General features: G+C 37.5%; 2 protein-coding genes across 2 annotated transcripts; one reads left to right on the top strand and one right to left on the bottom strand.

Annotated features, from left to right (window-relative positions):
• Positions 1 to 757: 757 nt before the first annotated feature.
• Positions 758 to 7,949, top strand: LOC146463327 (putative divalent cation/proton antiporter TMEM165). Its single transcript, XM_085084581.1, has 5 exons — positions 758 to 1,058; positions 2,813 to 3,208; positions 3,965 to 4,150; positions 5,005 to 5,110; positions 5,605 to 7,949. The coding sequence occupies exons 1-5, from the start codon at positions 849 to 851 to the stop codon at positions 5,667 to 5,669; spliced, it is 963 nt and encodes a 320-aa protein (XP_084940707.1). The 5' UTR covers positions 758 to 848; the 3' UTR covers positions 5,670 to 7,949.
• Positions 7,950 to 8,571: 622 nt separating this feature from the next.
• Positions 8,572 to 11,176, bottom strand: LOC146463326 (large ribosomal subunit protein eL31-like). The gene is made up of 5 exons (XM_085084530.1): positions 11,134 to 11,176; positions 10,914 to 11,011; positions 9,636 to 9,761; positions 9,037 to 9,149; positions 8,572 to 8,658 (listed from the first exon to the last, which is right to left on the bottom strand). The coding sequence occupies exons 2-5, from the start codon at positions 11,009 to 11,011 to the stop codon at positions 8,624 to 8,626; spliced, it is 372 nt and encodes a 123-aa protein (XP_084940656.1). The 5' UTR covers positions 11,134 to 11,176; the 3' UTR covers positions 8,572 to 8,623.
• Positions 11,177 to 13,335: the final 2,159 nt, after the last annotated feature.

Here is a 13,335-nt window from a genome sequence, read left to right as displayed (position 1 = left end):
GACAAAATAGAGAACAAGTATAGTTGTTTGTGCCTTGTGTACCCGGGGTTGTGTTGTCCTCTGTATTCAAATGTTTTGTATTTCCTACTGAGCTAACTTAGCGCACTACTGATGGACTAATTTTACGCGAGATTCTTGTTTGTTTGTGTTTTCACCCCTCTCCCGCAACCCTCCCTGACCCCCACCTATCCCTCCCATTGTCTACTGGGGGAGACCTGTACCATTTGCAACGTCTTACATGTTTGGTCGAGAGGACAAAAGTACGAACAACAGAACAATGTTTCCAACCCTAAAAGCAACAAGATGCCCCTAATGGCATTTTCACGGGATGCTTAATGTGACCTTATTTATTCCCATTGTATGCTTCGTAGATTTTTACAACTATCCTCCCTTCGCAATTGAAATAATTGAATAGTTTTATTCAAAAAGACTTCCTGATATTTTATCGTTGTGTTACTGGAAAAAATAATGGAAATTACCTCCTGATAAAAAAAAAAGAAAAAAAAGAAAACAAGAAGGAATAAAAAAAAAATAAAAAGGTGCCAAGCCCAATTTGCCGAGTCCCTGCGTAAAAAGATAGCAGACCGAAGCCTTGACACGTACATGTAATGAACCTGCAGGTTATAACTTGTATAAGGGTCCAGTTAAAACAGAGCTGTTGGAAGGTGCAGCGCAGGTCTACTGTACCAAGATGTCGATACGCGATGTAGATACATGACGTGAAAATCTGAAGAACAGAGTAATCCGCTGACCGCTAACTCGAAAATCAAAGAAATTTGTAAAATTACTAAATTTTGAAAGATCGGAGAGTAGATGCTGTCACATTATTGCATTTTTACCAATTTAACATGGGGCAATATCGTAAAGGAAGTTTCAATTTGTGTCAACTAGTCGCCGTTGTTTTAATGTGCCGTGTAACCGTCGGTTGCGCTGCAGTCCCTGATGAACTTGAAGGTCTTGCCGGTCGAGTACTCAAGGCTTCAGAAGATATTCCCGGTGGTGCAGTTTCGAAGTCTTCGGATTCTGTGTCTTTTGTACAACCAGTTGAGGACGAAGTGGTAAGGAAACCTGGAAGATTTTTGACTGTATATTTAATGCTGGTCGATCTTTCTGTAACCAAGCAAATGGTCCAAAAATGTTGGATCGACGTAGCATGCGAATTATCCACTTCACACGTCATACGATCAATTGGTGGTTTCGTTTTAATTTTGTTTTGGTGTAACTTACTGTTAAGTTTACAAAACTACGGACTTTTGGTCACGAGAAAGTGTTTTTTTTAACGCTGACAGGGAATTATAATCATGTATTTTAACTTTAACTTCGAATATATTGGGAACATGTGGGTACAAAAATTTCATTAAGTTATATTTCTGTTACGTACGTTCTTTATTACATTAAAACGTTCTATTTCCCGGCTATAGCTATATTGTTTCTCGTTAATTATAGTTTCTCTCCATCCTGCGCATACAATTCGTAAATTTTTTTGGGACACCTTGTTTACATGCTTCAAGACATTAGTGGTTACCTCATATTATAATTTACTTCCCCACAAAAGTTATCAGAGTATTAAACTGGTGATTTAAAAGCGCAATAACCAATATAAACAAACTTAACCAGCATATCGCACCGAGTCTGGGAATCAAATCTGAGCCACAATTTGTGGCAGGCAAGTGATCTCATCACTCCACCATTCCTGCTTCCAATGCTGATATTTTTTGTCAGGGGTCCCAAAATTAATTTGCTGGCATTTGTGTTGTATGTACAGCTGTCCCTCTAGGGTAAGATGATTTACAATAGAACCCCACTAATTTGCACTATTTTATCTTCCCCTTGGCTCAAAGGACCCCAATAACTCGAACTCTATAGTAAATACTTTGGTCTACAAACCTTAGAATACCAGAACATAGCGGTTGATGAGTTGAAATCTTGTTGTTACATGATTTCAATGTATGGAAATGTCCTTAGCTAGATCTCAGCCTTTGTTTTGTCCTTGATGTGTTCTTGTGGTTACAATTCGCAATCTAAGCATTCTTATCAAAGGACTGTTGTGAGACAGACTTAATACACCCAAATGACTTGTGATTAAATATTGTGACGGAATGATAAAACCACAATATTTTTAATTATTAATTTTTAACAGGAAAATTGATTTTCAATGCTAATCTGCTAACTTTAACTAGTTTTTTCCCTTTGGAGTTCGAGTTAGCAGGGTTCTACTGTACTGCAATGCTCACTATACCTAGCCTGCAAGCAAGCTCTCTATTAGAGTAAGCCGCAAGAGGATTATAGCGCAAGCGGTGAGCTCCCGCCGTTGCCCCAATCCTCTCGTGCTATACCCTTTCATGGCTGACCTAACAGAGAGCTTGCTCGCAGGCTATAGCTACACCATACCTCTCAGTGGGACAAGAACATCTTTACTGGAGCATTAAGAAGGGGACTGGAAAATTGTGAAGTTCATACCCAAAACCTCGGGATAGTGGGAGAGGTGGGGAGAAATTTAGGGGTTTCATCTGTTTGGTAGAAAAGACTACATTCAAAGCTTGCCATAGGAATTCCATGATAATTCAATCATCTGAAACAATTCTGTCATTTGGAAACAGGATGTTTGTTCAAAAAGAGTAAATTACAGGGGTACAGGATAATTGAAGGAATCTTAAATTATGGAAGTAAGAAGGGATATTCTGTTCATGGAAGCAAGAGAAGGGGTGGGGAGGGGACATGTGAATTGTGTCTTAGTTTACAACGTCATGTTTTGTTTTAAGTAAATGCACGTCATTTTGCATCTGGTTCCTGTCCTTTTGTTTCTCTATAGAATGCTGTCCTTCAAGGGTCTGCACCTGCATCTCGCGGCTCATCAAGCATCTTCAGCCTTGATTTCATTCATGGTTTTGTAGCGTCGTTATCTGTCATCATTGTATCAGAGCTAGGTGACAAGACATTCTTTATTGCAGCCATTATGTCAATGAGACATTCCAGATTGGTTGTGTTCACTGGAGCTATGTGTGCGCTTGGTTTGATGACAGTTCTTTCAGCAGTGTTGGGGTTTGCAACAACTGTAATTCCACGGAAATACACACTATACATATCAACAGCGCTGTTCATATTTTTTGGTCTTAAGATGTTGAAGGAAGGTTATGAAATGGACCCTAATGAAGGACAAGAGGAACTAGAGGAAGTTCAAGCTGAACTAAAGAAGAAAGAAGCAGAGGTTAGTTCCACATTTTAATTCTCTTGACCGTTTTCTATAATTTTTTTCTTTTTCAGCGATACCGGTGATTAAGCAACAATGATTCAAAACATGCTTTAAAAATGTGGAAAGCAATTTTTCCCCCTTCCTTTTTGGATACCAATAGCCCTTGATGTGCTTTTTTCATATAGCCATAGAAATATTATGTGTGAAAATATCCCAGTTGGTATTAGTAGGCACCATCCATGGGAAACCCAAGTTTCTTTGACCATTTCAAAATATGCAGAATATATAAGCACAGTAACAAAACAAGGCACCATCCTTAAAGCACTGTCATAGAGATTTGTCTGTGTATTGGTTAAAACTTGTTTAATATTTCCATGAGTACAAATATGTTTTTTGGCTATTCAAAGAAACACAACAAATAGCTGACATTCAAATGGAGCCATGTCTACATGGACAATGCAGTTGTTTGAAAAGATATAGTTTTCTTTTATGGTTTTTTCACTCATGCAATATCCTAGTGATTTTGATTTTTCAGTCCAGAGCTCTCTCTCCTTTTGCCTTCCAGACTCACTGCTGTATGCTGTACAAGTGAGAAACAGTATAATTTTCTATGTTAAAAAAAATAAATTATAATAAAAATGTAAAAATCTTATGACCAACCTTATGAGAATTTTTTTACTTGAATGAATGACTGAATAACTTTAATTAAATTTATGTATGTTTTTTAGTATTTAATATAGTTTTATATTCAAGAGCTATCATCATTTTTAGATGGAAAAAGATCAATCTGCTGGTGTAACACAAGATGTTGAAACTGGGATAATCCGAGGTGGAAAAAAACAAACCAAATTCTTTGGTATTCTTTCACCCATATTGCTTCAAGCATTCACCCTGACTTTCCTAGCAGAATGGGGAGATAGGTCACAGCTTGCTACCATCCTGCTCGCATCAAGAGAGGTATGTGCATTGACAGGGGGGATGTGAGGTGTTAATTCAAGAGTTTGCATTTTTTCAGAGATTTTGTACTTTACAGTTGTTAAATATAAAAGGGTGTCCAGGGGTTTGTTTATTCTCCTGAAAGCTTTGAAATATGATATTTATATTTTGTATTGTATTTAACATTTTTATTTGAGATATTTTGAACCCAATGCATAAAAACAGCAACATGCAATGAAGATGTCAGACCAGATACTCAGACATTCCAACCCTAAACTGCTAAAAATAGGGAGACTTACTTTCTGTGGCAGCCCATCTGCAATTTTTGTATCCTCTTCAGAACCATGTGCAACTTTTCCTAGCACTAGACGCCCATGAGAAAATTCAATTCTCACTCCAGGGCCGCAACTGAGCTGGTGGTACTGAAACTTAAGGCCAATGAGCACAATGAATCCAGAAGTTCAAGTTATTCTGCCCCAGTAGAGAAATTGACCACTTTACACATAATTTGATGAATTTGATTTGCGCTTGTACTACTATCTTTACAACTGGCTTCCATTTATTGCTACAAAAAGCAGAGTGATTTTTTTCCCTTCAGTTGGTTTTCTTTAATTTTGTCTGAAATCAGGAGTTATTTAGAAAATCTGGAGAGGGCGAGAAAGCAACTGAAATTCAGAGGGTTGGAATGACGGCTTAGAATTTATGGGTTACTAACAGATAGCAAACATTAGAACTTTTCTTTGGTTTATGACTGGTTACCTTCCTTGTGGAAGCAGCTTCTCCAGTTCACGTAGTTATTGATCAAAATACTTGACTAGGTGCAGTGAATTTAAATATAAAAATGATGTGGAAAATGTTATTTGTTTTGTACCCAGAATGTTGTGGGTGTGACAATTGGTGGAACTTTAGGACATGCTTTATGCACTGGACTTGCTGTGATTGGAGGCAGATTAATTGCACAGAGAATATCAGTCAGAACAGGTAATGATTAGCACTTAATACTCAGTGATTATGAACTTGTCGATATATGTATATTTAAGCCTAAGGGGTGCAGAGGGTGGATAGGCAGATGTGGGTGATTTATGATACCAAAGTGTCTGTGCCAAAATAAGAGCTTATAATTTTGGCACAAATTATTTCAATTTTTAAGGCAAAAAAAAAAAAACACCTATGATAGTCTTCCATAAAATAAACCCATCAATTATTAATGTCCCTACTAAAACAGTGATGCTGTTTGATGTTGGCAATTAACATATTGAAGCCCTGAAAGTAAGGATGTGATAATCACACAAGTTTACTAGCTTTGACAGAATTAATTATGTGATATCTAAAGAAATGGGGTAAACATTCATTGATCGTAAACACCTCTTGAAATACACAGAAAACTTGTCACACAATAACGCTAAGCACAGAAGTGCATATTTGTTTGTTTTGATGGTTTGGCCCATAACAATGGCTTTTTTCATATTTTTCAGTCACTATCATTGGTGGAATTGTGTTCCTGATATTTGCAGCGACAGCATTTTTTATTGAGGAGTAGCCAGGAGAAATTCAAGACAGAACTACATGCTAGGACACTTTATAAATTACAGTACGGAATCTCATCTTATTATATTTAAAGAAACAACAACAACTAACACATCTGCAATAAAGATAGTCAAAACTTGGGGAGTATGGCCCTCTCTCCAGGTCAAATCGGTAATTAAATGAGTTGGTTGCCAAACAATTATAATTATAAAACGTTCATTAATAATTCATGAAAAGTTTGGAAATGCCATCTTAAAATTTGTTAAATATTTGCTTTGTATTTCTGCACTAATTGTTAATGGTTTTAGAAGCTATTTCCAACACTTGAAAGAGTGTTTCATCCACTTTCCAAACACTGAGGAGTAGATTAAAAAGACAAGGTGCATCCGATGAAACATTCTTCCTTGTGTTTGATATATTACTTGTACACGGCAAATATCTGCATACCAAAGTTTTATAATAGATAACTCAGTAGCCTGCAGAACAGACATAATTTTTTTGTTTTTCAGACAAGCGGTGGCAAGCGCGGAGTTGCGTGACTTATGCTTGCCCCCGCTTGCCAGAAAAAATGTAAAAAAGTGATGCCTGTTCTGCAGGCTAATAACACTGCAACGGAAACTAGTTGTAGTGCTGGTAGCTATGTCCCAATCAACAGAAGCCTGCACCAAGGTTTCTTCAAAAAATAGTTACTTCTGTAACACAAGATATTCAATCATTGTCATGTAAATTATATGAGGTATATAGGTGTTACCCTAAAGCTTAAGGGTATGGTGTTTGAGCTATTTTAGGCCTGTTCCAAATGCAGCTCCACTCATGTGTTAAACCTTGTTAATAAATGTTCAACTGTGGAGCAACAGCTGATTCGTTGAACCTTATACACCAAATCTTCCAGTAAAAGGAAGCTACCACCTTGTTGCAACCTTTACTTTCCTGGATTGAAGTAGGGTACATACATGTCTTCTGGTGTTAAGATAGTGTTACAGATTTTCTCTCCGAAAATCAATATTTTCATATTAAAAAATGAAAGTATTTCAAATATTTTTTTGAAAAAATATGCTGTCATTTCAGTTTGTCTGTTGATTTCGTGAGATTCACACTCAAAAATTAAATCAAGTTAGATACCATTATGCATTGCCAATGCCTGTGTAATAAGGCCACACTCATAATTTAAATGGGCCTAGGTTTTCCAAAAAAATAGAACTAGGGTAATCTCACTGAGAGTTTTTATTACTTTGGTAATCAGTGATTATGGGTGGTTGCCTTTACAGCAGTTGAGCACTATCATAGTCACCAATTACCAATTATGCAGACATGGTACAGTGATGTTTGCATTTGCAGATGATCTTTCATGCCATGCCATGCCTTGTTAAAGCCTGGTTACCATATGGCAGCAAGCGATTGCAGAGTTATTAATGAATAAATGATTTAGAGGTCATTGCTTATATGGGAACTAGCCAGCTTTTGTGACGAGGCATACTTTTCTCAAAACTTCCTATTAGACACTTCGTGCCCGAAAATTGTTTTCATCAGCGTTACTAATCAGTGACAGATTTTGATGGAAACATAAAATGATTCAAGATTTCTGAAATGTTTCCTGGAGTTCTAAGAAATGCATATAAGAACTGGTCCTTCATCTTGCCATAAACACAAGTGACAACTAGTTCATTTTGCACCGTCAGACCTGAATTTTTTAATAGGGATTAGAAACTGGGGGGCTGCATTTGATAAAAACTACTTGGCAGCCCGAAAGCTGAATTGCATGTGTGCGTAGGTACAAAAACTAGACATGCGAGTATCAGAATAGATAAGAGTCTAAAATACGAAATGTCTGATTAATTTAAACGTACAATTGTCCGAAAAATACTAAAGATCTGCAAATATGCATTGTTGATACAGGATCTTATAATGAAGCTATTTTTAAGACGGTTTGTCTTATGCGTAGGAATAACAAAGCGCCTGTTGAGCTTCAGTGCATAACCGGAGGGCCCACAGGACGGTAGTAAACTATGCAGACGGAAGCCAATGTTTGGTTTTATTAAGAGTTGATTAGGTTACCTATTTGGCCAACATGAAAAGATTCAGAAGTGATGTTTGGAGTGTAAGCCCTTCGTCAGAGTGAATATTTGAAGAGCTGATGCTTGAAATGTCAGCTCTCAAATCTTTTTATAGTGGCTTAATTAACTTATCTAATCTGTCCAAATGTTCTGTGATCTCTTTGAAGTTGCGTTTAGTCTTGTCAAATCATGTTCCATGCACCAATGTGTATGATTAAATAAAAGGCATCTTAATAACAGTTTGTGCAAATGAGTGGCTTTTTTAAGTCTCGATGTGGAATGGGGTAGATATCACTTTTGCCCAAGAAATGATAATAAAAAAATGCTCCAAACTTGCCCAGTTTTAGCAGCACTGCAGATCTTGTGTACTAGAATGTTCCATTTTTACAGTCAACCCAAAAACTAAGGTAAGTGTGAAGCATTTCTTCAACTCTTTGGCCAAAAAAAATTTTGACATTAGCCCTTTTTGCAGAAAATTCTTTTATCATACAGTGTATAGCCCACTTTGAAAAAGAGTGATGGCCTAGGTCGAGAGTAGCTGCCCAAGTGATTGTGGGAAGGTTTGGGGGACGTTGGCAATTATTATCGTCCCCCCAAACAATCCCACAATCACTTGGGCAGTTACTCTCGACCCAGGCCATCACTCATTTTCAAAGTGGGCTATTGAAGTTAGTAGCAGTGCATAAATACCTCAGACAAAGACAACAGTTTGAAAGTGAAACACAATTCTATGGAGCTCCCCACTGCAGCCAGAGACTGAGCATTGCTGTCATGAAGACACTGTGACATGTTCTGGCTAGAAAGCCTACGTAAAAATTGGGACAGAGCTGGCCTTCAGCTTGGCAGAGACAAAAACACAAATGGAACAACAAGTTTTTTGTTTAATTGACAAGTTTTATTTTTGTACAGAAGTTCAATCCTCACTTTCCACCTTCTGTGTTTGTAGGCCTAGAAACAAAAACAAAATGAAATAAACATAAGAAAGTTTTTTAGACCTGAACCTCTATTGTTTTACAAATTAATAGTCTGATTTTGATCTATCACTTTTTACAAATCAGATTGTATAACTCTTTCCAGGGTTTTGTGCTTACCAAATACCGGTATTACTGTTTAAAGCAACATGTGCACTCATTACTCAGACAAATAACATGTTTATGACTCATACAAACAGAATATGTTCATGAATTTGAGACTAGTTACTAAACCTTGGCTTTGCAAAATAACACTACGGTGTAATAATTTCCCATGATAGTGATTATCCAAATATTCAAATATTGTTCTGAGAAAAGCAGAAACAACACTCCAAATCACATAATGAAATCTTACCCTTGAATGTTGCTACAGGGACGTGAGTAACAAGGGTGTAAAGTTTGTGTATTGAGTCTTCATCTTCGTTCCTCTTACGAGCTAGACGAATTCTGACCCTGAAAGGCACATTCCTAGGAGAAAAACAAGAATTGACAAAATTATGCTTTCTCAAGCCATACCACACAACAATGCAATGATGAATTCCAATGCAATTTACCAGGATCAAGGTTTTAGCCAGAAGGGTTTTCAGGTGCCCTGTGGGTACCAATTTTTGAAAAAATTCATTGACGAAGTGCTTAAGAAAACCCCCCAAATACCTGGTGCTTCCTAGTAAGGAACTAGGAACCACATGAGGCAAAGAAAAATATACTTGACCTCAGCAAGAAACCAGAGGTCATGAGAATGATTCCTGCTGAAGTAGAAGATTTTTCATTACCAGGAAATAATTCTCTGATCCATCATTTGTGTCATTAGTGCTAGTGGTACAACCTTCACTGCATCTACACTGTAGTTGCCAGCTATAATTGGCTCTTTTTTCCTTCAAGTGACAACTAACATGATTCTGCTTATACGAAACCTGGTAATACCAATAGCAGAGGGTGCAGAGCAGTACATACCTGATACCTTTTGACCACACATGCTTGTTTAGGTTGGTGTCTACACGGATATCAGGGGTCCCCATCATTTTTTCTGCAAACTTTTTAATTTCTTTGATTGCCCTAGGGGCTCGTCTTTTGAAGCCGCTGCAAAGAATATTAACATTAGCAAATAATCCTCGGAAATTGCATGGAATATTGCGTGATACTTAGCCGACAAAGTCAGGCGGAGTTGGCTAAACTCAGGGGATATTCACCAGACTGAGCAGGATAATTGTTTTATTATTCAACACATTGATAACAAAGCACTGTTTTATTGCAGAAAAACTGGAGATGATCTTTATTTCGCCATTTTTCTCCCCGACACACAAGTGCACCGAACTGTGCGGGTACACTCCAGACTCAGCAAAAAGTATACCGTAAAGTACGACAAATCCTGTTTTAACAGCTTCTATTCCTTCCACTTTTTCACATTGCTTGTGATCATCAAAACCCACGCTTGATCTATGGTTGTCTCTCATACAAGCTTTTTTTTTATATAACAACTGTCAATCACATGAATCACTGAACAAACAGCTACAAAATGGCATGTCTAAATTTTCGTATGTAAACAGAACCTCACTGTAATGCAATTTCTGGTCAACAAGATTACGTATATCGCAGGATATCTGTTGACTACAGACGATGAATACTCAGTGCACCATGACCATATTTAGGCAGTGTTACAATGTGTTGAATAATAAAATCTTATGATAGTGGGATTTGGGCAGCTAAAACTTTTGACATGGGTCTCAATAGTGCAACACAGTACAATTACACAACACAGCACATCAGATTACCAACGTCTCATGCTAGAAGAAAAGTGGGTCTGCTTTCCCTATTATACAAAAATAAGCCAAACAGAACAAATAGACAAGTAAAATTTCTAATTTAAAATCAAGAAGGAAACAAACGTGACAGTGAACTCTTCCCCACTGTACTACTATAAATTACAATATTGATTCCATCATTGAGAGAAAATAAAGCTGAATAGCGAACAATCGATGAGTTTATATTAATTCAAAGTACAGTGTCGATTAGTAACATATCTCGATCTTGAGCTCTCTATTTAACATCTAACGTGCCACAGACTTCTGTTTTCATAAGCTTTCCATAGTTTACTGCTCCAAAATTTGCAACTTCAAAAACATGCAAATCCTTACTAAGCTAACAGGGGACCTCTATGATTAACGACATGCAATAATAGACGTTGCCTCCAGCAAAAACATTTTTTTATACATGTTCTCAAAAGGAACTTACATCCCATGGATCCTCTTGTGTATGTTGACGGTGTATTCACGAGTCACAACTTCATTGATGGCAGAGCGCCCCTTCTTTTTGTCGGCTTTCTTCGACATCTTACAAAAAGAAAAAAATAATGTTTAAAAAACAAAAAATTATGGTTAAGAGGTCAAAGATTTAACGAAATGAGCCTTGATGGATTAGATTTTCTCGAGGTTTTCATTATTCGCTCACAAACCTTTGAGGGCGATTTTAGAGAGAAATGCAAGAGCACGGCACCACTGCATTATGGGATGGAACTGTTGCTCCCAGTCTCCTCCGAGTTGACAAGGCTTATTCGGTGCTTGCGGTTCTGACGCAGAAGAAATGAGTTGGGTTATAAAAAAATTCAAAAGAATTAAAATCTACGGTTTTTGGTTTGGCGGATTACATTTAAGGTGATTCGATTGAATTGCATAGAATATTTTTACTGTGCATAAATTCTTGCGTCATTAGCGCCCGGCATTAGCGCCCACAATCTAAAAAAAAGAGCAAGGCTGATTTCACGGTCAGGGAGGTATATTAGCGCCCACCTCGTTGGAAACATAACCGGGTTTTCCTTGATGCTAAGACCAGCCAATTGCTCAATGGTTATTTTCTCCTAAACGAGAACCGTGATCTATTTTTTGTCTATTTTCCTTTTCTTGTTGAAAAAATTTAGAACAAATTTACGACAGAAAAATGAGTCAAAACCAGAACTGACACGAGCTTACCCATAGCCTGCGAACGCAGACGCATTTCCGGCTGTCGCTTCTTTCCGCCGAAAAAGAGAGAAGCGACAGTCGGAAATACGTCTGCGTTCGCAGGCTAGCTTACCCATCATTCGCGGGCAAAAAATAGTCATGCTGAAAACACCCACGCAAGCCAAACGATTTATATTGTGCTTCCCTCCAAAGAAGTTTATCTTTCAAACATTCTGTGTATAACGTTTTTGAAGTTGTGCTTGATCTATTTGAATTCCTGTTTTCACCAGACAAAACAAGTGACCCCCACCCCCTCTCCCCTTATTAAATTTGAAAGTGAATGTTACAATCAATCATATGAAGTAACTGGAGTGGATCGCTGCCGAGTTTTGCGGGAACAGTGACATATTCTTTTTATTCCCTTTTTTTAAAATAATACATACTAGATTGATAATCAGTGAAAGTTTGAGATAATTTTTAGGGCAAGCCTTTTTTCGAAGGAATCACCTTGACCTGTCAAGACATTCCCTCTGATTCGCCTTGACCCTCATTAGCGTCTCGTGCGTCGCCGATGTTTCGACTTCGATCAACTTTGGACTCAAGCTGTCACTAACTAAACGGGCTACTCTTCACAAAGGATATTACTAATCCCTCCACAGGGAAGTTTTGGCTGTAAAAGGCACCTACCGTATTAGAACTATTAAAAGGACCAGGATCATCACATTTTATTGTCAGGAAACACTTGATTTTTCTGGAAGAAAGCTCGAAGTTTCGCTGAAACGGCAAACTTTTAGTTTAATTTGGATCTGCCTTACGTTGGATTCGAAAGGCAAAACGAGCCTGATTTCATTCTGCGGGGTTAAAAAATATCTGTTAGCTCTGTTTTTGGTCAATGTTTTGCCCCATTTAACACAATTATAATATTAAACATCCCGAAAACTTTACGTGTACTGACTCAGAAACGATGTCGTCTGATTACTGAAGTCATGTGAATTCCGAAAAAACAATGAAAATCACTGAAAGTTTTATAACTGAGTGACAGACGATTGCAAAAGAAATACATTCAGACAAAATCTAGAAATGAATCCTTTAATTTTATAGATTGTTCGGTGACTTTTCGAGGGGGCTAAAACCTCATTTCATATTTTGTTGTCATGAATTGTATCATGAAGGAAACCTGAGTTATTTGTTCATTTCAGAACGAAGTGCAAGACATTGCGTGTTGATAGTAAACGAGAAAAAATATAACAATATTCAGTATTAAACCGGTTCACAGGCCATGACAATTAATGATTAAACTTCCTGCGCCAGTACAGGGGAAGTCTCTCCACTCTTCCGTGACCTTCAAACTTCGTCAGTAGGAAAATAATTGGTCCGTGCAATGTAGCAATGTTAACTCTCGCAACACGCGAATAATGGAAACTAAATATCCGCATTATAAAGGAAGTTTATCCCAAGCAAATATGCGTCATTACCGACATTGTGAGGTGGCAGCTCTGTCATAACATGAATTTCTACACAATCCGGCGGGTGCAGGCAGTTCAAGCGCGACCCAGCGAGATCTAGACAAACGTCAGATTGTCCACATCCACTGAACACTTTAATATTCCGTTCGGATTACCATAACATCCTTGGATTAATTATTGTATAAGTAATATCATGACTGATTTTTTTTATCAATGAAATAAATAGATCATATTATTTACCAATCTGAATGC

Source organism: Pavona decussata, unplaced genomic scaffold (assembly GCF_977016875.1).
Source record: "Pavona decussata unplaced genomic scaffold, jaPavDecu1.1 SCAFFOLD_179, whole genome shotgun sequence".
Taxonomy (NCBI): Eukaryota; Metazoa; Cnidaria; class Anthozoa; order Scleractinia; family Agariciidae; genus Pavona; species Pavona decussata.
This window is presented reverse-complemented; position numbering and strand designations above follow the sequence as displayed.

What these genes read in the sequence shown, in the direction of transcription:
- LOC146463327 (XM_085084581.1), top strand. Translation starts at nt 849, where the DNA reads ATGGGGCAATATCGTAAAGGAAGTTTCAATTTGTGTCAACTAGTCGCC. An exon ending in AACCAGTTGAGGACGAAGTG is followed by an intron (nt 1,059 to 2,812) that starts GTAAGGAAACCT and finishes GTTTCTCTATAG; the next exon opens with AATGCTGTCCTTCAAGGGTC. An exon ending in GAGAATATCAGTCAGAACAG is followed by an intron (nt 5,111 to 5,604) that starts GTAATGATTAGC and finishes CATATTTTTCAG; the next exon opens with TCACTATCATTGGTGGAATT.
- LOC146463326 (XM_085084530.1), bottom strand. Translation starts at nt 11,011, where the DNA reads ATGTCGAAGAAAGCCGACAAAAAGAAGGGGCGCTCTGCCATCAATGAA. An exon ending in CACAAGAGGATCCATGGGAT is followed by an intron (nt 9,762 to 10,913) that starts GTAAGTTCCTTT and finishes TATTCTTTGCAG; the next exon opens with CGGCTTCAAAAGACGAGCCC. An exon ending in GTGTGGTCAAAAGGTATCAG is followed by an intron (nt 9,150 to 9,635) that starts GTATGTACTGCT and finishes TTTTTCTCCTAG; the next exon opens with GAATGTGCCTTTCAGGGTCA.